Source organism: Acanthochromis polyacanthus, chromosome 12, assembly GCF_021347895.1.
Source record: "Acanthochromis polyacanthus isolate Apoly-LR-REF ecotype Palm Island chromosome 12, KAUST_Apoly_ChrSc, whole genome shotgun sequence".
Classification (NCBI taxonomy): Eukaryota; Metazoa; Chordata; class Actinopteri; family Pomacentridae; genus Acanthochromis; species Acanthochromis polyacanthus.
The window spans coordinates 1,053,368-1,080,806 of NC_067124.1; the positions used below are offsets into that span (position 1 = coordinate 1,053,368).

General features: G+C 41.3%; 2 protein-coding genes across 2 annotated transcripts in view; one reads left to right on the plus strand and one right to left on the minus strand.

Annotated features, from left to right (window-relative positions):
- Positions 1-20,601, plus strand: part of snap91a (synaptosome associated protein 91a) — a 74,041-nt gene extending 53,440 nt beyond the window's left edge. Inside the window, 15 exon segments of the mRNA XM_051956572.1 lie at positions 330-386; positions 2,351-2,602; positions 4,521-4,604; positions 4,897-4,965; positions 5,297-5,419; positions 6,380-6,451; positions 7,892-8,092; positions 10,879-11,004; positions 11,007-11,063; positions 11,160-11,178; positions 12,608-12,698; positions 12,915-13,010; positions 13,345-13,479; positions 16,045-16,133; positions 18,525-20,601. Of these exon segments, the coding sequence (XP_051812532.1) occupies positions 330-386; positions 2,351-2,602; positions 4,521-4,604; positions 4,897-4,965; positions 5,297-5,419; positions 6,380-6,451; positions 7,892-8,092; positions 10,879-11,004; positions 11,007-11,063; positions 11,160-11,178; positions 12,608-12,698; positions 12,915-13,010; positions 13,345-13,479; positions 16,045-16,125 (1,463 nt within the window). The 3' untranslated portion in view covers positions 16,126-16,133; positions 18,525-20,601.
- A 1,114-nt stretch (positions 20,602-21,715) lies between these two features.
- Positions 21,716-27,102, minus strand: prss35 (serine protease 35). The gene is made up of 2 exons (XM_022204932.2): positions 26,853-27,102; positions 21,716-24,219 (listed from the first exon to the last, which is right to left on the minus strand). Exon 2 carries the CDS (start codon positions 24,198-24,200, stop codon positions 22,926-22,928), a length of 1,275 nt encoding a protein of 424 aa, XP_022060624.1. The 5' UTR covers positions 24,201-24,219; positions 26,853-27,102; the 3' UTR covers positions 21,716-22,925.
- Between the last annotated feature and the right edge of the window lie 337 nt (positions 27,103-27,439).

Sequence of the window (27,439 nt, forward strand, 5' to 3'; positions counted from 1 at the left end):
GTAACTTGTGACAACTTGGCTCATTTCACAAACCTGCACAGGTGTGCACTCACTGAATGCAGCATTATGCAGCCCCCAAAACTCCTCATGTGACTAATGATGCAATGAGATCAACCACTGCAGTAAGCGGGCTGCATATTTCTTGTATTCTCTGCTTTTTTCCTGACTCTGACCTCTCATTTTTGTTTCCTGTCCATTTCATCTGTTTACTCATCTTCTGTTCCTTACATCCGTGTGTCTGTCGGTGTGTTGGCCGGGTGTTACGTTTTGCGTTTGCGTTCCCGCTGTTTTCGTCTGCTATACCCTAGATGCGTTTGCACCTTCCCCAGGAGACGGTCCTGCTGCCGTGGCCGCGGGCCCTGCTGCTGATGCGTTTGGTGGATCTGGTGGGTGACAAAACAGCTTTTTGTGCCAATGTGTGTGCATGAATGGATGGATGTGTGTGTGATTGTGAAAGCTGTTAGTTTATTAATGCTGCTTCTGCTTCCATAGGAGACAGTAGAACAAACACAAACTACTGTCTCGCCCCAAATCCTGCTCTAATGCCCCAGTCATGGACCCCCTCCTCCTTCATCTCGACTACTCTGCTCCTCCTAATATTCACCACGTGAATACGACAGTAAAAAGCACAGTGCAGCTAATACCTGTATGTCTGAATTCCAGAAATGAATACCACTAACCCTTATAATACCAGAACAGTGATGATTCTAATAATCATCTCTGAGCTTCTTTTCTTTTTCTTTTGCCTTTTAATAACTCCATTCAGTTGCTCTCTTTGGCCTACAGTAGTTTATTATGCAGAACATTGATTGTAGCAACCTATGTACTGTCCAGGAAATGAGCTTTTCAGATAAATGGAAAATACTTTTATTTTAAATTTGAACTGTGAAGCATATTGTACTAACCACAGCATTAAGAGTAACCACAAATGTCATGTTTTTTAGAAATGCTTTGGCATTAACTTTAATCTGCGTCCACACGTAAGAATTTTTCAGATACGTTTTTAGGTTTTTTTTATTATCCATGTGTTTCCTATCTCCAGCGTTTTACTTTATCTCCACCTGAACACAAAACTCATACTGTTGTAATATTATATTTAAATCATAAAATTGACTTAGTTTGTAGAAATTTCTGAAGGAATCTGTCATATTTCTGTCACATCGTTGGAATAAAATTTTATTCATTCATGTTCACCAGAGGCTAAATCGTACTGATTCTGATGAAACTTTAAATGTGAGATTTTCACTACAATGTCAAAATATGACTTTGTCTAATACTTTGCCTTCTTATTACGTACCAGCAGAACTGAAAGCCTTCCAGACAACCTCTACTGTTCGTGTTTCGTGATAATTATCCATTAGCATGCTAACAGGGTAAACAAAGATGGTGAACTTGGTAAAATTCCATGCCAAACATTGGTTTGGTAGCATTTAGATCTCAGTTTTGTCAGACCAACATATAGCCTCAATCTTGTTATTCACTAAAGTTGTAAATAATTACATGCACAGATTTAGCTGAGGTTAAAACACTTTAAGAAGGCAAATGTTAACATTTTATACACTCAAACTTTAAGATGAAAAAACAAGATGTAATGACAGAAGTTAAAAACGGCTTTTAATTGTACATTTTTAGTAAATACTTGAATATATGTTTCATTAGCTTTTGCTAATTAGCTAAAGTTAGCTGAAGCTATTGATCATTTTACCTGGTGATAAGTAATATTTATAAAATATTTTACACTACCTTAATGGCCAATTTATTGTTGGTATATTTCAGTGTTATCTGGGTGTTTAATATCTGACTGAACATGAACTTTTTATAAGCAGGGTGCTTTAATCCTCTTGCTGCAATCCCTTCTCTTGCAGAGATAAACAAGTCACTCTGAACTCATTATACAAGCCATTTTGTCTATTCGCTTTAATGAGGTACAAGGTCCTTGCTCTTAGAAACATGTCAGTTTTATTCAGTGTTAGCGGCTTTCATAGAATCAATAATGTTTCAGGGACACATGGATAGTTTGGGTGTTGTCATAACACAAATTGGGCAGTTTTTCCACACTACAAATTAGAGTCGGTTATTAGTGACTGTCCCCAGTTATCTGCTGTAGCTTGTGGATGCAGCACTGAAGTTAATGAGTGACTGTGTGCTTGATTTACTTTGTCTGAAACTAACCCTGACTTGGAGCTTCGGAGGCATTTTGCCTCACAGAAATGCTTTTTACAGTGTTTGTTCTTTTAACAAACCCTCAATCCCCTCCCCTTCCCCATCCACCCACCACCCCCTCCCCTTCTTCTCTCATCATAACCCCTCCTAACCCTCCAACACCACCCTGCTGCTGCTCTTCCTGAAGACCCCTTTGCTACGACGGAGGGGAGTGCAGACATTGCTCCAGAGCTGGACCTGTTCGCTATGAGGCCCACCGACACGGGGGCCACCGCCGTCACCCCTCCCTCCTCTAGTGAGGCGCCGACCATCATCGCCCCCATCGCTGCCCCCGCTGCCCCCACCCCTTCTTCCACCACTACCACTACTACCACCACCACCACCACCGACACCACCACCACAGAGTCTTCAGCTGCCCCGACTCTAGATATCTTTGGTGGTAAAGTCCTCTCGCTCTCATTTTGCCTTTCCACTGCATTGCCCTGCATTATGACAATGATGATGATGAAGGTTTTGATGAAGATGCTGACTGTGTTGCTCCTGCTACTGATGATTGATTATGGTAGTGACAATGATAACTTGCCCTACCCCTACATTTCAGATTTGTTTTTCTATTTTCCATGATACCTTTCCTACAGTTACAGATCATTTAGACTTAATCAAACATTTTGACCTCCTCTGTGAAATTCTGATCATTTGAATAGAAAAACATCAGAATAAAGGCCAGCAACACTTTAATAATTAATCCAGTAATTATTTTGTGTTTGGGGATGGAAACTTGCTCTGATTGGATCCCTGGGAACATAAATGGACATGTGTCCCTTCTGATTAACAGAGGTGGCTCAACTTGTCTTGATTATAAAACGAATACTAACAAATAGTCTGCAAAACCTGGAGGGAAGAAAATGATTTTCTTCTCCTGCTTGTGAACAGTGTTTTAGACACTGGCAGCAGAGAATGCTTTATTGTAGCTTATGCACTGGTGTTAAAAGGGAATATTGCTCAATGTCAGAATTTTTACCGTCCACAGACCAAATGACATTTAGATTACAGGAGTTATTGGTTCAAAAATGCTCATATAAGTGAATATGACAAATACTACAGACTATAGACAGTGAAGAAGGCAGTCATAATAATTCTTATATCTGGGAAAAAATATGCACAACTTGTGACATTTTTATCTCTTCTAGAAGTACGCTTCTAGTCATGACAACAGTGGTTATCCAGTGGACACCGTTGTTCCACGCTGAAGTAAACTGATAACTCCGAGACAGACAGATATTCTTTGTATTTGTGTTTTGGTGAAATGTCTTAACAGCCGGATGATGGATTACCATGAAATTTGGTGCAGACATTAATTTCTCCCTTAGGATGAATTTTATGTAGTTTTTTGTTAACCTGACTTCATCTAGTCTCACCAGTAGATCAGAGTTTATACAGGATCTGTGATCGTGAGCATGGCAGCTTTTTGATGGATTGGCACAAAGTTTTGGACAGATTTTGCACAGAACTTTGGTGATCCCTTGGTTTTTCGTCTTCCATGTGGTTGACATCTTTAACTTAGCATAAAATGTCTGGAATAATTGTGTACTGCCATAAACTAATGCAAACAGTCATGGTCCTCACCAAATTAACTCTATAGACTTTAATTTAGCAATATTACCAAATCAAAATGTATTTAATTTATCCTATATTTAATGGAATAGGGCCAGCTAATTGCAGAGTTAGTGATACTCAAGACTTATATATTTGTTTGGTGCTAATTAACAAATGATAGCAGCAAAAATTGACCTGCTAAAAGTCTGCACATTTAGCTATGAGCATGTTAGCATGCTAACCTTAACAGTACAGCCTCATACAGCTGCTAGCAAAGCTGGAAACTTGTATGGAACCTTTTTGGAACCTTTGCTTGCCCACAGTAAACCAACCAAAGAAGTAAGAGAAATGTTTGCCCATTTCAGTGTGTTTTTATATGTTTTAGTGTTGGCTTTGTTCTGCATCCACACTGACCTTCTGTATAAACTGTAAAAAGGAAACACCAGATTTTATTCAGTGCATTGTAGCACTGACTCATACTGAAGTGAGTGATGCTTTATTGCTGATTTGGAAACTTCTGATCATTTATCTGAAATCTGGAAATATGAAAGTTTGTCTTCATTCTGAAATTGAACAACATTCCCCTTTAACTTTTGCACTGTCTCATTTTGCCTTGCACTGAACAGATACACAGCAACTTACCCGTTTAATAACCAAAATATCTGCTCTCTCTGCTTTCCCTCATCTCTTCTTAACTCATCATTCTGTATGCACTGGACTGAAATCTGAATGTACATATGATTGTGTGTCCTTGTTCTTAGATATGTTTGATTCTATGCCTGAGCAAAGCCCTACCACAGAATCCAAAGCTGCTACCACTCCTAGCGTAGACCTTTTTGGTGCAGGTACAGGAGTTGATATCCATTTCTGTGTGTGTGGAACCTCTTCATCTCTTCTGGTTACCATATGTCCACTCCTCTGTCAGCTGTTTTTTTTCCTACACGTCTTGGTTTGTCCCCCATAGTGGTATGAGAACTTTGCATGCCCCCCACTCGTCAAATATTGGATTGTCGTTGTGGCTGCTTTCTATCTATGCTTTATCTTTTAATCTGCCACGCTAATGCTTTTCTTTGCTCCCCAACCTCCACGGTTTTCTTCTTTCTCGTACTCTGCCTCTTGCTTGCGTTGGTAAATTAGACCTTCCTGCTGTTTCTCGCGGGCCTTCTCCTTTGCCCGAACCGGCTCCGGCTGGAGACATCGTGACAGGTGAGTTCAGCTGCTTTAACCTTCACTGCATCTCTGTTTCCCTTCCTTTTTTAATGAGGAGTGCAGCCAGACAATGTTGCATGGTACTGGTGTCTGCATGCACATGCAGACCAGACCTCTACTTCCAAATGGTGCACGCTTCAAGGATGTGGGTACACAGTTAAGATGCAGGGATGCTTGCTTCCTTCTCCTGCTTCCTCTCTGCATGTGTGCTTTAGAGCAGACAGATTAACGCTACGTGAGCAGAGGACTCTGTACTTGGAAATGAAGCTGTCACTGATAAAACTTGTCATTTACAGAATTTCCTTCTGCTTTTTTCTCCTCTGTCCAGATTCATTTTCCTCTCCAGCTCCTGCCCCTGCTGCTCCCCCTGCTCCTGCCCCAGCTCCTGTTTCTGCTCCAGAAGCCTCATCTCCACCTAAAGCAGAGCCGGAGCCAGTCATTGACCTGCTGGGTACTGTGCCTCACAATAAAGAAACACATATTCTGTATTCCAGGGATCCATCAGGACTGTAGTGGAAGATAAACCCACTTAAATCTGTTTACTCATCTCTCATATTCTGAAATAGTGTTTGTGTACCTCTGCCACAGTGTTTGCTCATTTTTGCTGCACTTCCTCCCTCACGTCATTCTGCAGATTCTCATGTGGCTTATTCTGTTCTCTGCTAGAGCACCGTTGTATCCTGTTAAACTAATTAACATTACAGGAGCTGCTTTCAGATTGTTCTGCTTATAGGTAATTGCTATAAGCGAGCAAACATTCAACTCTAATTGGAAAATTGTTCATTGTGTGTTTATTAGGAAGAAGTTAATGTTGTCTTCATTATGGAAAAGTGAACGTTCTCTAATCATTGGTGAAAAATTTACATCATCTTAAACGTGCCACATTAGTGCATCTTTACTACACAACAAAATCTGCTGTGTTCATTGCTGTTCTTTGTTGTATAATTCAACTTTTCCATGTCTTTCTTCTGGATTTTTTTAATCATTCCTCAGTGTTTACAGTAAGTTCTAAGATGAATGTTTGTAGCAGCGCAGTTTGTTTAGATGCTGTTTAGACTGTAGATGTGCAAAACAACTGCAGGCACTTCTAGATAGAACAGACAGTAGCTCCAGTAATGCTCCCAGAATAACAGTATTATGAAATGGACAGTACTTAGCTAAGCTACTGACCTAACATTTTCAGGTTTTCTAGTTGCTTGTTTTATTTATATCAGTCTATCAACAGCTATTGGATGGATTGCTTTAAAATGTGTTGTTTAAGTTTATTTGACGTTTTGTTCACATTGGACTTCTTCTTAAGTTATGCTTGTAAAGGTAACCTCATCTCCTACCTCCCACCGTGTCTCAGGGCTGACCTCTCACCCCTTTCTGCCCTCCATGCTGCCTTGTGGATAACTGGATGCTCCTGCAGACTCCTTCAGTGGATCTGTGGAGGAAACGCAGAGTGCTGCTCCTGGAGGGCCTGGAGACGACCTGCTGGGAGGTCAGACTTTATCACTTCTTGGATTTGCACCAAAGTGTTTTAAAGGGAAACTGTGGTTAATTTAGAGGGGCTGGATGGAGCAGAAGAACTTAATGAGATGTCCTTAAATGTCCTGCAAAAAGTTTTTGTGTTAACAAATGCCTGGTGGAAACGTTTTATGCTGATTAAGAAATTATGCAGTAAGTAATGACGGAGATGTATTTGTCTATGAATTAGCTCACAGACTTGGCAGGATGAGCTGAATTCACTGCTCTGCATTTCCAAATTGGTTTAGGACTCATTTAGAAATGTCGATCCACCATGACCTCCTGGTGATGTCAAAGCCACGTCTCGCCCATTTCACTCTGTGTTTGCTGAAAGCTGATGAATTAGAATTAGTTGTACATTAGCTCCACTGAAACCATTTGGAGTATTACATGCAAAAAAAACATTTTCAGACTGGCAGTGCTCATGCATCAGTGCATTAGCAGCATTTTATAGCTGTAGTTTAGCTCTTTCTCACTACCATGATGCAGCTTTTCCAGGACCCAGTGGTTCTTTATCTGCAGATCAGGATTCCTCTAAAGGGTCCAAAGATAAGTCTGAGAGGCCATGAGAAGAACAAAAGAATAAAGTTCTAAAAATACAATAAAGTTCTCTATTTTGTTTCTATTCTTTCAACTCGTATATGTTACTAACTCTCAAAATCATCAGAGGAATTGAGAAGGAACATGGTTCCAACTCAAAGACGTCTGAATTCTAACTAGGGACATTTTACTGACAACTCTTTCTGTTAGATAAATGTGGAAGAGCAAAAAGTACAATGATATCCACCTAAATATAGTGAAGTAGCATGAAATGTAAAGCACCGTTCAAAGTTTTGGGTCACTTAAAGATGTTCTTAGTTTTGAAAGAAAAGCTTTTTTTTTTCAATGAAGACAGCATTAAATGAATGATAAATCCAGTGTAGACATAGTTAATGTGGTAAATGACTATTGTATCTGTAAACAGCTGATTTTTAATGGAATATCTCCATAGGGGTACAGAGGAACATTTCCAGCAACCATCACTCCTGTGTTCTAATGCTACATTGTGTTAGCTAATGGTGCTGAAAGGCTCATTGATGGTTATGTTAGCACATGGATAAAAGTGGGAGTTTACATGGAAAACATGGAATTGTCAAACTTTTGAACAACAGTGTATATAAATTATCTTCAGTTTTCATCTGTTTTGTTTTCTTCATAAGCTATATTATTACATGTCCCTGTTCCAGTAATTATATTAATATTCCATATCAAGTATGTCAAAATAATTCATAAGATTTGCTCTTCTCCCAGAGATCAAACCTAATTCTGTAATTGGGATGTCTCGTTACATTTGTTGCATCAGTAGTCATATTTAATGTGTTTCTCATGGACTTATGGTGATTCTGATGTGAGTTCTGCCTGTTCCACCCTTCAGGCCTGATGTCCCCCACTCTCGCTCCCACCACTGCTCCAGCTCCTCTGGCTCCAGCCTTGGCTCCGGTGCAGAACGACCTCCTGGAGTCGGGCTTTGATGCCCTCGACTCGCTTCCTTCCCCCACACCTCCAGTACCGGCTACAGCAGCAGCAGAACCTGCATCCACCACAGCGCCACCCTCTGGTGGCTTTGATGCTTCAAGTAGGTTCATCTTGTGCTTTAAAGGAAGATTGTTTTTTTTGCTTAATTTTAGTCATTCGTTTTTTTGTCATGCCTTGCAAAACGTGGGATTTAAGGCATATTTTGTTCCTATTTGTGCAGGTCTTCTGCTTGATATGCATTAATCTAATCTGCTTTATTAAAACTGAGCTATCTTAAAGCTGCAGTAGGCTGAAAACTGGACAAGGGAAATATAAATGAATAAATTGGTAACACAGAATGAAAATGCAGTCCTCCTCCCTCAGTCCTCAGCCCCTTTCACCAGACAAGCAAAGGTCAGTAGGCCAAGTCATTCATTTCATAAGAATTACTGCACCCATTTTATTTTCAAACTCCTGTGTCTGTAAAACCCTTTGAGATGACAGCAGCAACTGTCCAGGAGAAGAACTGCAATCACAGAATCCAACTTGAGGCAGATGAAATCCAACGGTCCTACAAACTTTACTGATATATCTGATATATCACGTCTTCTACTGTCTCTTTTCCTCTTTATTGGTTGCTTGAAACAGTACACCAAAATGTTGCTAATAAACAGATTAATTCATTAGTGGCGCTAACACATGTACTATTGCACTTCAGACAGTGTGTGGGAGTCTGTGTGAAGCTGAATCAGGGACATGTCGGAGCATTTTCAGTTTCAGAGAAACCAATCTGAAAGACCTGATTGGTCAAAGTCTCCTATCACAGGCTGCACTTAGTAAATCCTGAAAAAGGAGGAGCAGAAGTCTTATTTCCTCTCAGACAACTTGAATTTCGATACAGTAAAAGGTTAATATGTGATTTCTGCCCAGTGATGCCAACAGCATGGAGCCTACTGCAGCTTTAGCTGTGGACCTGCTGACAGCTTGACTTCTGCATGAATAAAGGACTGACATTCACTGCTCACTGTTTTCCTGACGTAAAACTTTTCTTTCTGCTGACTGCTTTACTCCTCAGCACTGCTGCCTCTACTGCAATGATTGTTCCTTTTCACATTACTCTCTTCTCTTTTCCTTCTTGCGCTTTCACAAATGCTGTGCTTTCTTCACCTCCTGCTCACTACAACCCCTCACCATGAGTGAAACTTTGTTTTCTCTTCTTTCTTTCTGCTCTACACCTTTTCTCTTCTGTTTGCCTTTCACCGCTGTCTCCTCCCCTCATCCACACCTTTTCCACTCTGCTGGGTCATTGCTTGTTTCTTCTAATCTGTAATTGGTGAGTTTAACCCCTCAGTGCTTTGACAACTCTCCCCCTCTGCGTCATTCAAGGACATTCTGAAATTGCATGTTGCAAAATTACCCCTCTGTGTCTCCTGCACGAGACAAGACTTGTTGCTCATGTTTGTACAATGCATCTTTATTTGCCTTTGGTCTTTTAGAACAGTTTATTAAGAATAACCACATGCCATCAAGGCCTGCAGCAACAATGATGCATTTTTAGCTCAATAAGCAGCATTACATTGTTGAAAGTGGACAGGTTTACGTTATGTAAGAACTCATAAGCTCTGACTGTAAGCCCTGATTAGTGCCTTAGATATAATGTCTATATTAAAGTTGTACAAATTTATATTATCTGGATTCCCAACAAGCAGTACACAGATGTAGTGGCTCAGCTAATTTAAATGAACAATCATACAATAATAATTAAGAAGACAGAAAATATCCAAGCACACACAGTCAACTGTAACACCTGAAAACTGTGTTATAATCAAGAGTGTGTTAAAACTCATCAGCAAGCAGAGGTGTACAAACAGTTAGCTAAAAGTTCTGATTAAATAGTTTCTAAAAACAGGCAACCATAGCAGAAAAGCATTAGAAAACAGTGAACATAGCTAATGATAACAAGAAACATGTCAAAATGGCTAAATGCATGGGGTTTTTGGTTAGAATACTTAGCAACATTATTTAACAGTTGAAGCACTGAATGGACTGTTAAAATGTCTCAGGGAGACTGTGCTAAAACATTTGGAACAGGATGATGATTATGATGTGTTAGTATGTTTGGAGCCTCAAACCACGTTCAACAATACGATGCTGCAGTTGTTAGTAGGAATGTGAACCACACCGATCAACCACAACATTAAGGCCACCTGCCTAAGATTATAGAAGACTGTATAGTTCCTGGTATGGACCTCTGGGGTGTTCTATGTGCACTGGAGCATTGGCAGTGGTTTGGGGCCTCAGGGGATTAGACTTGTTCAGGTACAGCCTGTGGACGTTTGGTTGGATCAGCATCAGGGGCATTTTGAGGCCGACTTTGTCATGATCTTGAAGGTATTCCTGAGCAGTTTTTACAGTGTGTCAGTGTAGCTGGTCTGATAAGTTCACATGGTTGGTCCGTGTCAAAGCAACATCCGCATAAATGCCAGGACCCTAGACTTCTCAGGAAAACATGACATTACATGAGAAGATCAGTGTTATTCACTTCACCTGTCAGTGGTTTTAATGTTGTGGCTGAAGGGTTTTTTTAGGCCTTGATGACACCTGGTTCAAAACCTGTGCTCCAAATTCAGCCAGTTTTCTAGTTCCCAAGTTGTGACACTGCAAACTGGCTGAGCAACTGGCCAAGTGAGTGCAGTTGCTGTTGTTACATCCCTTTGAATGCTTATTTGTAATGAGAGTACAGTCTGATGTTGTGCATGTGATGCACAGCTGGCTGCGGATGCCGTCCCAGCAGGATTATCCCTCTCACCGTACCGCCTGTCCTCACATCCAGCCTCTGTGTTAACTAGATCAGGGATTCACCGGTTTGTAATCCGTGTTGTTTTTCATTGCCACCCTCCCCTCAAGTGCTTGGTGGATTAGGCGACTTGCTAATGCCCGCCGTAACGCCCCAGAGCACCGGGGGCAGCACAGCGGGGAGCATGGGGACTCCTGTGGCAGCAGCAGGCATTGCAGCCGCTCCACCCTCCACCCCCCTCCTACCAAAACTATCGGAGGAGATCTGGACTCGTCGCTGGCCAACCTGATCGGAGGTAGACTGCTTCTCTTACCTGGAGATCAGTTGTGTCTGTTTAACATAAATGCTGGCAGAGAAAAGTAATTCACTCTTCCTTCTTTCTTCTGTTCAGACCTTGGAGTAAAGAAAAAGTAAGTGTGTGTTAATAGGTGTGAAGTCTGTGAATGCATGGTTCTTGTGTAAGTGTGAGTATGTATCTATAGCACAGTGCTTTAAGTAGACAAAAGGACATAAAGAGGCTCGACTCTCAAGGCTGATGGCGTTTGTTGGGTTTAACTTCTTTCTCACAAAGGATGCAGCTGAAGGTGCTCTTCACGTCACACAAAATTAATAAAACAATGTTAAAATAGCAGTAATAAAACACTAAACATGAAAAAGAGCACATTAGGTAGTTACACTGACTTTTCTTTAACCATGTCATGTTTAGAAACAAAACATGACATGAACACTGTAACGAATGTAGGATTTCTGTAGGGTGAAACAGATTTCATTTTGCACCGAGTCTGTCATCAGCCTGAGCCCTGACCAATCAAATCATTCAAAAATTAGAATATACGTACTGCAGGAAACCAGAAAGGACAAAAGGCTTTTCAGTACATGGATAAATAATAAACAACAATAAATATTTGAATAAATCAGTTTAAGCCTTTTCTGGTTTTCATTTGTCTTCTGTTTTTTTTAAACCATATCCTCTAACAAAGAGAGGTCTACTGAATGGCATCAAATACATAATGAGGATTACAGCTGCATTTTTATTACCTGGATTTTATTCCTCAGAGGATTTGTGACTGCAGTAATGTGTTTATCTGCAGCTCAGAATAACATGAGGTTAGCTCGTCATCAGACAAAAATAAATAAATACTCACTATACTATTGTAGCAACATAGCTATCTACCAAAGGCTGAACTTCTTTAATATTTGGGAATGATTTGGTTTTACTAAATAACTGTTGCCTCTTATTTATTTGGGTTATTTTATTATATTGGATGTACGCCACCTTTTAAAAGTTTGGGTTCACCCAGATAATTCAATGTTTTCCATGAAAACTCCCACTTTTATCCATGTGCTAGCATAACTGCACAAGGGTTTTCTAATCATCAATGAGCCTTTCAGCACCATTAGCTAACACAATGTAGCATTAGAACACAGGAGTGATGGTTGCTGGAAATGTTCCTCTGTACCCCTATGGAGATATTCCATTAAAATCAGCTGTTTACAGCTACAATAGTCATTTACCACATTAACTATGTCTACACTGGATTTATCATTCATTTAATGTGATCTTCGTCAAAAAATGCTTTTGTTTCAAAAATAAGAACATTCTAAGTGACCCCAAACTTTTGAACTGTAGTGTATTTCAGCCCAATAAAAAACACTTTATCACTCTAATTTTTGTCTGCAAACCTGCTGTTTTTATCATGTGTCATACTAAGTACTCCACACATTCTGATGATGAAAACACATTTGTTTACCATCACTGATGTTCACCTCAGTGAAGCCAGGTAGCCCAAAGACAGCCAGACACAATTTAAGGTGCATCCTGTGTTTGGTTTCCTTCAGAGACCCACAGAGTGAGAAGAAGCTGACAGGAGGCGCCAACTGGATGCCACAGGTGGCCCCCACCAGCTGGGCTACACCAGGAGCCCCCATGGTGAGAACAGCATCAACTCTCACTATCAGTCTCTGTCCAGAAAGCAGCATTTCTGAAAGCTGAATTTAGAATTGTACTTATCAAGATCCTGGTGCCAACACTGTCTTGAGAAATTGAATTTCTTTATACAGGATCCACACACTTTTTAAACTCAGACGAGCTGTGTTTTTTTAAATGGACAGGTTGTGTTGATGTGACCTCTGTCTGCCTCCTCAGGCCGGTGCTGCCCCTGGAGCTCCTGGAGCTCCTGGAGCAGCTCCACCCGGTACAGGGATGGTGCCACCAATGAGTGCACAGCCGGGCTTTGGAATGGTGAGTGGTATTTTATTCAGAATGAAATATTCACTAAAGAACTGAGAGAATGTCTTAGCTGTGAGAGAATGTGTGGAAAACTGCTTTGACATGATAGTGAGCCAGCTGAATCCTTCTTTAATGGCTGCCATCAATGACGCATTACTGCCAGGAAGACTTCAGAGTTATCTGGGTTCACTTTAATATCTAAAATGTTGTGTAAGTTTATTCCCTCTTGCACTTAGATTAACTGACTTTGGAGCTATTTCTTGTGATGTTTTTGAGAACTGCCTCTGATTGTCTTGAAGGCAGAGAAGGATTAGTCCCAGTCTAATGTGTTTTCTTTATCTCACAGCCTCCTGCAGCAGGGCCTGGAGCCCCGATGATGCAACCCATGATGGGGCAGCCTATGATGGGACAGCCCATGATGAGACCTCCCTTCACTGGGGTTTCTGGAGCTGCTCCTGGAGCTGCTGCCCCCGGAGCACCGGTAACCCCACACACTGGAGCAAATACACTTTTGGGTATAAAGAAACGTGGGTGGGTGTGATATAGATATGTAAGTTCATTTAGCTACAAATACAGCGAACACATTACTGCAGTCCTTGCATTTCGTATTTATTTGATCTCCATAAGCTGCAACAAGTACAGCTTCTCTTCCTGGAGTCACAACATACAACATGCTCATTACAGAACATTTTTACAACAACCAAGTGACATTAAAAGTAAAAATTAAGTGAGCTATCCCCATCCCCACCCCCTCCTCTCTCCCACACATACACACACACACACGCACACACACACACACACACACGCACACACACACACACAGGCAAAGGGCATGCATAAGATACGAGTCAGCAAAATAAATATAATATGCATACCATCATCCTCAAAGATGGGACCCAGTTGTAACCTTGTTCCTGTGACTAGACACAATTTCAATTAGACAGTTATTTTATGACCCGTTGATTGCATTTGGATGGATCCACTTACAAGAACAACCTCTGGACAGAAAAAAATTGTTAGTGAAAAGATGCCTTTTCAAAAGGGCTTTAAACTGATATTTACTATTTGCATTAATGATGCCACCAGGCAAAGCGTTCCAACCAATCATAGCTCTGTACATCACAGTCCCCCTGTTTCCATTCACTATAGGTAGTTCAAATCTGCCCTCTGTGGCATGTCTAGTTTGACACTGGTGTACATCAGAACTAAAACATGGCATTTGATGAAGTACATTAGGTAATTTAGTAAGAATAATGTCTCTTGTCAAATTCAGCAAAGAGACTTTAAATCTCTCGTTTATCTTTAGCCAGGACAGTACGTTATGCGTCCAGTTCACATTAGTTCTAAATGGACATCGAAGAGCACATCGTGCTGCTCTATTCTGAATAGTTTGTAGGGCTTGTAAATCTGATGCAGCAGCCCCAGACCAAATTTCAGAACAATAATCTAACTGCGACAGTACGAGTGTCTTTATGACATCTGCAGTCATGTTGAGTGGTAACATATGAGAACATCTTTTAACCACTGAAAGATTTCTGCCCATCCTGCTGGCTACACGACTGACATGCTTAGACCACGATGGTTGGTTGTCAGTCTTAACACCGAAAAGTCTGGTTCCTTGTACCTGCTCAACAGTTACATCTTTGACCAGCAGATTCAATTTGGGTTCACTCAACAGCATATGTCTAGTTCCAAAAACAATACTCTTAGTCTTGCCAATTATAAGGACTAACTTGTTTTGTGTAACCCAATCAACTATAGATTTTAAATCAGTCGTTAATACATTTTCAAGTTCTTCTGTTTTGGTCCCTGATCAATAGATTGTTGAGTCATCAGCATACATTGCTATTTTTGATTTTTTTAAAACTAATGGCAAGTCATTTGTATATATAGAAAACAGGAGTGGTCCAAGACAGCTTCCCTGCGGTACGCCACAGCAAACTGTCTTAGTCTTGGAATCAATAGATGTAGGTTCTGTGTATAAACATGCCGCTGGCTTCTCATTTCGGCCAGCTTTGTCCTCCATCGTGCTATCTACATTTCCAAAAGCCACTTGACTGTGTGAAACAACAACAGCAGCGTCCAGGCTGGAAGCTTCTGTCATGGATTTACATCATGCAGTAAGGCAGCCCTTACTAGGGATGTGAATCTTGTCTTTGTGCATGCCAATGGTCTTCCAGAACAACTCCACCTGTCAGTGTTTTGAGGAAACACCAACGCTGCATCCTTTACTTAGCTCTGCCCAAGTCGATTGTCCATCTATCCATCATCAATACAGCACTTGATCCTCATTAGGGTCATGGGTGGGGTGGAGTCTATCCCAGCTGACTGAGGGTGAAGACAGGGGACACCTGGACAGGTAACAGTCTGTCACAGGGCTACACATAGAGACAAACAATCACACTCACATTCAGACCTATGGACAAATTAGAATCACCAGTTAACCTCAGCATGTTTGTGGACTGTGGGAGGAAGCTGGAGAACCTGGAGAAAAGCCACACATGTACAGGAGAACATGTAGACAGGAAGATCCCAGGAAGGCCGGGGGAACTAGGGATCTTCTAGCTACAAGACAACAGAGCTAACCACTGAACCACTGAGCAGCCTTCCAAGTCGGTTGTGACTGGTTAAATAAAAACAGGCCAGAGAGTTTTTAAATCTCTACATGGTCTGATTCTTTGCTACATCTCAGACCTTCTAACCCTCCTATTCATATATTTATGCATTTAGACCCCTCAGATCCAAGTCGAGTGATAAAATTCCAATGTCCAGGATTAAAACAAAAAAGCCCACAGTTACATACATGCATTTCTGTGATATTTTATACCTCTTCTAATGTTTTATTATTGATATTTTCAATGTTTTATTGAGTTCTTTGACAGTTTTGTTGTTGCATTTTAATGTTTTATATGTTTTAATGTTTTGTAAAGCATTTTTTATTATTGGTATTATAATATGGATGTATATTGAATTTGTCAAAAGGAATAACTGCCGCCAAAAAATACGTGTGGTTAATTTTTGGCCGACCCATTTCCTGTCTTTCCAGCTTTCTCCAGGACCTGCCAGCCAGAGCCCCAAGAAGCCTAAAGACCCTCTGGCAGAACTCGACCTCAAGGACTTCTTATAACGTCCCAGGTGGGAGCTCATTCAGCATTTAACTACTTTGATATTAGCTTGATGCTGCTTCTCATTGTCAGGCATGTCAGGAATCAGACTATTTAGATGGTCTGACCTCTGAATTTCAGTGCAGAAATAACGTCAACTTGTTTAGTTTTCTTGGAAGAGACTATCCTGTGCTGCCACATTCAGCACCTGCAGATGGAGCAGCAGTGAAGTATTTACTGTCTAATGAATAAGTGTGAGCTTCCCTCATCTGGATTTCCTTTCAAAAACTGCGTCTAGCTCATCCAGCTGCCATCCTTTTACACCCTGTGCCAAATTATTAGGCAAGTTTTAGCTTTCATCAAAATGGGACAAAAAAAGGACTTGACGGCTACAGAAAAGAGCCAAATAGTTCAGTTGCTGTCAGAAAAACTTACTCCCAATAAAATTGCCAAGAAATTGGGAAGAGATACTAGGACCATCAAAAAGTATATCAAAAACAGTCAAGATGGCAGAAAAAAACGAGTTGAAAAGAAAAGAAGAACCTTATCATCAAAGGATCTGAAAAGAATTAAGCGAGAAGCAGCCAGACGACCGCTGGCATCAAGTTCTACCATCTTTAAAAGCTGTGACTTACCTGAAGTTCCTATAAGTACCAGATGCCGCATCCTAAGAGAGTACGGAACAGTCAAGAAATCACCCAAACAGCCTCCACTCAACAAAAACCACAAAGAAAAACGGTTGGAATGGGCAAAACAGCATCTAAAGACCAACTTCACGCATGTTTTATGGACAGACGAGATGAGAGTCACCTTGGCTGGCCCTGATGGCTGGGCAAGAGGATGGGTGGCCAATGGACAGGAAACCCCACGATGTTTACAGCGGCAGCAAGGTGGCGGTGGTGTCATGGTTTGGGCAGGACTTATTAAAGATGAAGTTGTGGGTCCCTTTCGAGTTCCAGAAGGGGTAAAAACCAACTCTGAGACATACTGCGAGCTACTAAGCAACACCCTGTTCAAACAATGGTTCAACAAGAAGCCTGCTTCTTTCAAAAAGGCTCTCATTCTGATGCAGGACAGCGCAACATCCCAGAAGTTGGTCTTTAGATGCTGTTTTGCCCATTCCAACTGTTTTTCTTTGTGGTTTTTGTTGAGTGGAGGCTGTTTGGGTGATTTCTTGACTGTTCCGTACTCTCTTAGGATGCGGCATCTGGTACTTATAGGAACTTCAGGTAAGTCACAGCTTTTAAAGATGGTAGAACTTGATGCCAGCGGTCGTCTGGCTGCTTCTCGCTTAATTCTTTTCAGATCCTTTGATGATAACTGTCAGAGAGAAGCTCCGCTGAGAGCTCCCACATAACAGAAGATCTTCACCAAATCAGAAAAACACATGGAGACAGTAATTTCCTTGCAAGGGGTAACAGCACAGTGTGCAAAGCTACAAAGGACTGTTCCCATACATGGTTTATTTATACAGAAGCAGGTGTGGGTACATGGCTGCATAAGATAAGAAGAAGCTCAAGTTACACGAATGGGAGTGCTAACATTTGAGGAGCTGCTGAGAGAGTGGAAAAGTACTGAGATGTGGAGACTAGGGAGAGAGAGAGAGAGAGAGAGAGATGTGCAGGTAGAAGTGAGTGAGTGGTATTCTATAAAAATAGTCATGTAAAACACTATGCACACACAGTTAATGCTCTAAAGCTCACTTATGATAAATGTATTTACAAATTCAACTCTAACAATAACCTTCTTCTTTTCTTTTCAACTCGTTTTTTTCTGCCATCTTGACTGTTTTTGATATACTTTTTGATGGTCCTAGTATCTCTTCCCAATTTCTTGGCAATTTTATTGGGATTAAGTTTTTCTGACAGCAACTGAACTATTTGGCTCTTTTCTGTAGCCGTTAAGTCCTTTTTTTTTTGTCCCACTTTGATGAAAGCTAAAACTTGCCTAATAATTTGGCACATGCACTTTTGACATATGTGGTAATTTTCTTGCTTTAAATATAATATAATTTGAAATGATGTCTGACAAATACAAAGTTAGCGGAGGAGAAGACTATTTAAAAGTGGGAAGGCCCAGACTTATTTCTAAGACTATGTTTTGGACAAAAAAACCTACTTGCCTCATAATTTGGCACAGAGTGTAAATCATACACCAGTGAATTTACAAAATGAACTTTATTTCATGCTTCTTATTTAAATAAACTATTTTAAATGAATAATAGCAGAATTATAACAGTTTTAACTCATATGTAGCTACTCATGCATGGTATTTCAGAGTCGTTTAGCATGTGTGTAGAGCGCTGGAACCTCCTGCAGTCGATCTGTCGTGTAACCACAGCATCAGTATTTTTAAAAGAAGACCAACTTTGTTTGAATGAAGAACAATGTGACTGTAACGTTGAAATGTCTCCTTCTTCCAGCTGCTTTCCTCTCTGGATCAGAGCTCTCTCACCTTTTCCCTGGTGTCTGTCAACATCTCAGGATGCCAGCAGCGTTCAGCTACTAAACCTTTTAGGAGCCTCTTTTCTCCTCCCGTCCATCCACGCCCCGTCCTTCTCCTGTGTGATGTTGTAGCACAAACTGTGAAAGTGAACCATAGCGGATTATATATGAATATACGAGAAAAAAAATACAAGCGTGTGCTTATGTCGATGTACTAATCTTTTGTCTAAACAAAATCACACAAAACCCCAACAAAAAACGTAAAGTAAGTGAGAGAAAGTGAAGGCGTATGTGTTTAGATTCATTTCTAGTGCTGAGTTGAATGATGGATGTGCTTTGGTGTCCTAAGCTCCGCCCACCTCCCTTAGTCTTTGTCTCCGCCTCCTTATGGAGGGGGCGGAGCTCTTCTTTGTCCCACTCTGACTGAATGAGGGTGGTAACACAAAGCCCTGGTAGATTTTTGGAGAAACATGTTGCGTGTTGTTTACAGAAAGATCCTCTTCGATGTACATAGATTTCTCTGGCGAGGATCACGTCTCTATTCTGTATGTCTGTTGAAGAGAAATATAAATGTGAATCAGACATGAAATTGTAAGAAGTCGTGTGAGTATCCTTCTATTTCCCGTCATCATTTGAAAATATTTGGAAACAAATATGACTATATGATTATTATACTGTATATTTAAAAACAACTTCTATGGGCTTCTGAGTCAAACCAGACCAGCCAGTGATCCGTTTTGTTTGTTTCTTTTTTTTACTCGTGGCTTGTTTTTCTATGTTTTTTTTGTCTTTTTGTTGTATGTTCTGTTTGTTATAGAGTAATCCTCCAGACTGCTGTGGATATTTGCTGGCATTGCTATTAAAGAACATATCTTACAACTTACTTCCAGACAAACCGCTTTAGTTATTCATGGTAGAGATGAATTCAGTCTTTCCTTCAATATAACCGTTCAGCTGTCAGTCTGTTTCTGGAGCTTCTCGTGTGGTTTGTCTGCTGCCTGTACTTTCATTAAACCTTTGACCAGGTCAGGGTGGTTATTCTGTATTTATTAAGGTTGCCATACCAAACTCTCTGTTCAGACGAGTCAAACTAAGTGATTTTAGATTCGATTGAAATTAAGATTAAACCGCTTTAGTGCAAGTCAGCAACAGATTTTAAGCTTACAGGTAAACCACACGGTGAAACTGTGATGAAGAGTTCTGTGAGCTGAAAACCACATCACAAGAATCTGAATCAGGAAGATATTAAAGGTACGCTGCTGAGTTTGAAAAAAATATGTTTACATTCACTATTTACCACCAAAGAGAGCTTTTTCGACACCTACATTTACTAACCTCATCATGAAATCTTTTTTTTTTTTTAACTTTAAAACCTCCATCGTTTACAAACCAACATGGAGAGGCCGCTCAACAAACATAGCTTGTTAGCGCTACTAGTGGTCAAAAACTCCACAGAGTACCTTTAACTTCCATTGTACTTGGACAAAACTGGCCAAGTTACAGCGCGTATGGCTGCACTGTCTATAAATGCCAAGATAGATTTACCAAACCTCCAGATGTGGCTGTTGTCTGAACACGGGGTTTGGCTCATCATTTCTGACCTTTGGCCAACTGTTAGTGGAAGATGTGTGTTCCTGTATGTGGTCACATGGGAGCAATGTGAAGAGACGCCCACTAGAGGTCACCGTTGAACTGTTCAGCCATGAGCTCATTCCCCGAAACGCATCTTTACACGAAACACTGGTGTTCCTGCTGACTCACAGTGGGATCGGGATGTTGTCAGAGCTGACATGCATTCGGACAGTGTTTGCCACCAGTCGCCTCTCCTGAGCTGTAAAGTGCAGACGGACCGTTAGGAAACTTGTGTTGTCGTTGCAGTGGATCGGCTGTGAGAGTCAGATGTGATTCAGAAAAAATAATGGAAGATTATTAACATTTTTCATGACTGAATTATGTAAATTGTATTTTTGTTTAGTTGTAAATTTATTTTATTTACTATGGCCCTCCCCAGTGCATGTAAGCCCTTTGAGATGCAATAAATCAATGACGGATTGAGCTGCCCATGGTTTCCTTCAGTATGGCTGATATGCCTGATTTCAGTTCAGTTCCAAAACATGAAAATATAGTCTGGATAAATAACTCAAAAAGAAAAAAATGGCTTTGAAGCTGCTGAAATTAAGTGTGTGTGTGTGTGTGTGTGTGTGTGTGTGTGTGTGTGTGTGTGTGTGTGTGTGTATTCAGAACTGTCATTCAATGCAATTCTTCTGTCTTGTAAAGGAGTTCTGTGTTAAACCTGTTTGTACCATTTTGTCACTCTTGGACCAAGCATTGTGAGTTAATCCCAGCACCGAAGCATCACTTTGGTTTCTGGGGGTCCCATGAAGCTGCTAAGTGTTGGCTGCACCAAAACATCATCATTATTATTATGATTATTATTTTTACTATGTCACTGTATTTGACCGCATGCAGACAGGGCAACAAGTTGGTATAGCTAAAGACTGGATATTTACATACCCAGCGTTAAAATGAGACATTTTTTGTGATTCTAGCAGCAAAATATTCCAAGTACACAGTCGAGTGAAAATTTGGTCTTTTTTGGAGTATTTGGTGGAAAAAAATTCAATTGCTCAATTAACAAAAATATTAATACTGTAATATTCTGCTGTGAAAAAGTAACTAGACCCTTGTCCTCAGAAGTTAGTGTTGCTCTCTTTAGTAGAAAGAACTCAGCAAAGTGCCCTGTGACAGACTGGTGACCTGTCCAGGGTGTCCCCTGCCTTCACCCGAGTCAGCTGGATAGACTCCAGCACCCCCCATGACCCTCGTGAGGATAAAGTGGTGGATAGAGAATGGATGGATGGAACTCAGCAAAGTTATCTGCACGAAACTTTAGGGTTCTTGGAGACTTTCTTTTTGCATCACGCTGCTTTTTGCAGGAACAGTCTGAGTTTTGTGGATTTGCAATTGTGATGAGAAGGATTTTTTTTTTTAATTTGAGCTCATCTCCATTATTAAATGGAACTTTTTTAAAAGAATATTTGCTTGATAAAGGTAGCAATTGTCTTACTAAGCAAATGCTGTTTAAAGTTGTACAGAAACTGTTACTGGTAATGTCTGTTAACAGTTAAGGGCAAATGAGGATCATCACAAACACAAACTCACACACACACAAGTAGTAATCTTATTTTAATGGTTGGTCGTCTTCAACTTGCATCGATAATTTCAGGTATTTGGTATTCAAAGGATGCTTGTGGATTTTTGGGGATTTAAGCAACAAGAACACTCAAACAATATTACATTCCAAATTTACTTTGACATTTTTTAACAATACTGTGGCTTTTGTAATCCTATTTTTCTTTTAGAATTAGAGAAATATAAACAGCTCAAGTATATTGTTGAATGGTTCAGTCCCATCTTAACACAACCCAAATACGTAGCCTTACATTAAATACATAGGTACAGTACTAGGCTATCAAAACATATTCTGAGAAGTCTCCCCTCCCACCCAAAAACAGTTTACAGTCCCATAAATTAGCATCACGTCTTCTGGAAGAGCACCGATAGGATTATGTGCACAACAATGAAACCACATTTCACTGCATTGCAAGAACAGAGAAAGATGGTAAGACTCACAAATCAGAGCGATAACTCTTCTATCCAGGATCCACAAGGAGCCCTTCTCTATTTAGACAGAAAAATAGTCTTATTTAAAAAGATAGTTGTAAAAAAAACAATAGAAAGTTCTAGATATACACAATGCAAAACACCAGCTTGTTCAATTAAAACATTTATAAAAAGAGTTGATTCAATAGTTGTATGTAGTTCATTTGCAAAACAAAAGATATAGATTTTTTTCCTGGGTCTTTTGTCAAAGGCAGTTGTGGGTTTTCTTTTGTTTTTTTTTTTTTACAGTGGTGGAGAACACTTGAAAATACAAGTCTCTCCAAATAAGACCTGGTCAGATTATAAATGTACCAGGGCTTATACACAACAACATTGTATTCAGAGAGGTCAAACCTTTTTCAGAAAAGAGTCAAAATAGAAACTACAGATCTAAATGATCTGAAAAATACATACAATACATCTTTTTTTTCACTTGATTTTTAAGCAAATAAATTAGAAAAAGCTGAAGAGCCACAGTTCTCTTGAAGCACTGACGAGTTCCTGTTGTCAGCGCTGAGTCTGCATGGCTGAGTGTGGGTTGTGTGGATGTCTGTGGTGATCAGGAGTCTCTGGGAGGCAACACAAAGGCAGGAAGAGGAGGAAGAGGCAGTCGTCGGGCCCCTGGTTGGCGATAAAAGGTGGTAGCAAGTTGGGAGTCTTGTATGGAGGAGGGCCTGAGGGGCAGCGGTGGGGGATAAGAGGGGTAATGTGTTGTCTCAGGCTACCTGGCACTCACTTGAGTCCCCGTGGACCCAGTAGCAGATCTGAGCATATTTTAGGGGTGTTATCCTCACTGCCACATTGTAATCCTGCTGCATCCCGTCCCCATTAACATCCACCCACTGGTGACCGGAGAAGACCCCGATGATCTTCCTCTTCCACTTCTTCTTGTCGGGTTCTTTGAGGCGGATGTAGACCCCAGAGCCGCTGGAGCCGGGTTTGGCATCGCAGTACTGATACAACAAATCGTTGGACTCCTCAGACACGGAGCAGAACCGGTACACCAAGTTCCCGGGTCGGTCGTCATCGAAGCCAGAGAAGTGGATCCTCCCTGCAGGGAGCTTCTTGACCGAGGGGATCACGCCCAGATCCATGTGCTTGACTTTTGGAGCTTTCTTCAGCTCCAAAACTGCATAATCATAATCCACAGCCATTCCATCAGACACACCTTTGAACCAGCCCTTTGGAACCTGGGTCTGTTTCACTCTGGTCCACCGAAATGAAGGTTTCTCCGGTTCTGCACTTCGTCGACTCCGACTCTTCCTACTTTTCCCTTTTCCTTTACGGTCTTCTTTCCCACCATTCTCTTCCTTTTCCTGTGTTTCCTCTTTATCTTTCTCTCCCTTTCTTCTTCTGCCTTTTCCTCGCCCTCCTCTCCCTTTGCCTCCTTTCCCCCGCCTGGACTTCTCCTTCAGGATGCCAACACGCAGCTTCTGCACTCCGTCCAGGTAGTCCTTCCCGTCGTGGATGCAGTGGGCGGCTGTCAGCACATGTTTGGGTGACACCAGAACCCCAGAACATCCCGTGGAGATCTTCACAGAGGTGGAGAAGGGATATTTAGTGGAGTACTGCTTATCAGCGATGGTGAAGCGTGTGTCTGTGCCGTAGACCTCTCGCTTGTGGCGGGAGCTGGTTGAGGCGTTTCTGGACCAGGCAGTCACCTCATTGAGGCCCTGCACAGAAACTGAGGTATACGTGCGGGTGCCATTCTCGTAGACTGTCTCGTAGGACAGGAAGTGCTCCAGGTCGTCCAGGGAAGGAGAAGGGAGGCGACGCTGACACTCGATCCCGCAGGTCCCACTCAGCTCTGGCTGAGGATTAGCTGAGAAGTTGGGGCTGCTGAGGGGCACAGTGCGTCGTTTCCTTACCAGAGGCACCTTCCACTGTGGCCAAGTGTACTCGTCATTGAGTGTGTTGTCCTCAGCAGCTACAACCACCACCACAGCCAGCACCGTCACCGGGAGCAGGACACACAGGGGTAGGGCGCCCATTGTTAAGTTGGGCCTGGCTCTGAAATGTAAAGAACAGAAGACAAAATCATTAATCACAGTGCTGATTTGAAACATTCAGACAAGAACCAACTTTTAAAGCACACATGGCCCTGGGGTTAATAATGTTGGCTCCCCCTTTACGGTTCAAACTAAAGTATCTCAACATTAGTGGATCAGTTACCCTAAAATTCTTATTTGAATATAGCATGTGGGCTCCAGCAACTTCCTCAGTGTTCTTCTAGCACAAGTTAGCACTAGCATGACACTCACAGAGGTTGACCATGATAGGATTAGTTGCCTTAACTTCTGATCTTCATGGTCCTCTAAGGATGACTCATAATGACTCTGGTGATCAACTGAACTTCAATGTTAGTACCACGAGCTAACCAAAGTTTGTTTCCCTGATGATAAATCATAACTGATCCTCTAGTTGTGATCATGAGGTTGACATTTGTGGTTTGAGATGAAACCTCTTGAGAAATATTTGTTGAGCTGCCACGAAATTCAGTTGAGATGCTAAGCCTGATATGACTTGTACTTGTTAATCAGCAGTAGATTTTCCCATCAAGTGGGATCAAGAAGCAATACACACAGCTCAGTTTCCAGCCACAAGGAGGCAACATAGCCCAGATGATCAGAATCATTCAGCAGACGTGGAGCTCCAGACCATCACTGGGACAACTCAGCAGAGTGTGACGGCACAACAAGGATGTAAAAGCTTGCTGAAATGGTTGGTGCCATAATTTATATTTCAAGGAATGGCATCCAGTTGAAAATACTCTGAAGCTCTTAAAACATAAAAGCTGATACATTAGCTGTGCGGTCCAGAGGAGATTTATGTCCTCCGAGTCTCGCTGGAGGCTGCGGCCGGCGAGAGGCAGAAGATGAACCCTGATCCTTTGAATGAGCTGAGACATTGGCTTGGAGGTTTGCCACAATGGTTAACCTTCTCCTCCAGTAATGACCATATCTGGTTTCTTTTGCTCCACTAGACTCTTTGCATGCACACGAATGACATTAGACAGAGCGACTGTGCAGACTCTCTGCTGCTTCATGCTTCTACTGTATGAGTGAGAGACTGCCAATAATCCTGATAACCCAATAAAGAAAATTACAACAGAGCAGGAGGGCTTCATTTCATCAGCATGACTGCGGTAATGAAGTCACACAGGCACTTTAAACACAAGGAGAGAAGGTTGTTTTAATGCCAGAGCATTGCAGCAGGACTGTAAAGCCAACAGTTTAATTCAAACAGGAGTTAAGAGTGAGATGCTACAGTGGTTTCCTTCATTCTGTCTGTTTGGTGGGTTCAAATAGAGTTTGACAGACAGACTGACATCTGCAGCTGGAGGACAAACCGTCAGGATGACAGCACAGATCAGCCAGGAGGTTCACAGACACACTTTCAGTTACAAAGTCGAGTGTGAAAATGGTTTGTGAAAGCTCCCAGGAGACTCAGCATAGAGAAGGAATGACCTCATGGCTTCACCTGTGGATCAGATCAGCTCTTCACCGAGTCTGTGTGTCACTTTCATCCAACTTAGCCTGACTGCAGAGGGGACTTTTTGGCTTAACCCTACCACACAGAATCCAATAAAACATACCCAGCGGCCAACATTTAACCAGCGTGCAACAGACGGCAGTAAAATACAAGCCCACAAGAGCTGTTAAACAGCTTCAATAAATGAGGATTCAAAAATGACCCTCAGTTTCTGCTCAGCTTCACACTCCCACCGCCAGACTCAGACATAACACAAATCCAGGAGAAAGCCTGCAATTATTCAGCATAGAGTGGAAACTGATATGCTGCCATGACGGCTCCTCGCTCTTAGAGCTCTTTTCAGCTAAACTATTTTCCACTGCAGTCAGCTAAACAGGAAGCGGTGCCTCTCCGTCCCTCAGAGAAGGAGTCACAGGAAAAGGCTGGAGGCACCCAGGAAGCAAAGCCACCAAGGGATGGCGCTCTGCTCCACGTCTCTGTGAGCACTGGTCCACTTCAACACCTCTTTTATTAAAAGAGCTGATTTCATTCATTCTGACCCATTTTCACAACTTCAGATACACTTTCAGACAGTTTCCAGTTTCCAGAGCAAAAAAAGAACTCACCAGATAGATGCTTTTAAAGGTTTACAAGAAGAAATGACCCCAAAAAAGCCTGATTTCAGTCATTTTAAACAAACTTAGTAAAAATATGAGCTGGAAGTTTTTGCAGATGTTAATATCAAACTTATGATGGTAAGAAAAATCTGATTAAATCCCATATTCATGGAAATGTGAAATGTAATTGTAATTGTAATCTGTAATTCCACATCTGTATCATCTGGATGTGGATAGAAGAGGGTCTGTTATTTCTAAAGCAATCTATTCAAAAATACTTAAAATGTGCAGTTATGGGAGCCTTAGAGAGATAACATCACCCAGTAATAGGAATAATAATGATTTAAAGCAACTGTGCACGATCAAATTTAGTTAAATCCTCCTTTTAAAAATCTGCATAACAACAAAACTGGAGGAAAAATCTATTTTGAAAATGAAAATGAAAAAAATGTATTACTGCTTTTTTTGAAAAAGCAAAGAAAAGAGGATAAAAGCAGACATTCCTTCCGCATTTCCACCTGGAGAAAACAACAAATGCGCAGAATGACTTCCTACCTGCTCGCATCCGTTTGATGGATCTGCAAATCCGCGACGTATTGTTTGTTTTCTCCCGGATATTTACAGATATGATCCCGCTGGAAAACAAAACCTGCTGTTTACTGCATCCCCAGAAGGTCCCGGTATCAGCGGGGCGACGGCTGCCTCCTCATCGCTCCTTCAAAGAGGCTGAGAGAAAGTCGCAGCCGGGACGCTGCGCTCAGCTGCACTTGATGCTGAGGAGGAGGAGGGAGGCAGGGAGGACTGAGGGGGGAGGAAAGTCTGAAAAGGACTTTTTTTCACTCGTGACAAAAGCTGTTCACATATGGGTGGGACCAGCCTGAGCGATCTGAGTGAAAAGGCTGAACTGGAGTGAAGTCTATTCAGAATAAAGCAGGCAAGGCAAATTTATTTCTATAGCACATTTCAACAACGAGGCGATTCAAAGTGCTTTACAAAGACATTAAGACAGAGGATGACAATTATTAAAAGAAAAACAAAAGAAAACATTCATGAAATCATTTTTAAAAAAGGTCAGAACAGTAAAAAGATCAAAAACAACAGTCAGAAAACAAGGGCTGTTTAAAATAACTGTCATACAATAA

Coding starts and splice junctions, on each gene's coding strand:
- prss35 (XM_022204932.2), bottom strand. CDS start 24,200: ATGGGCGCCCTACCCCTGTGTGTCCTGCTCCCGGTGACGGTGCTGGCT.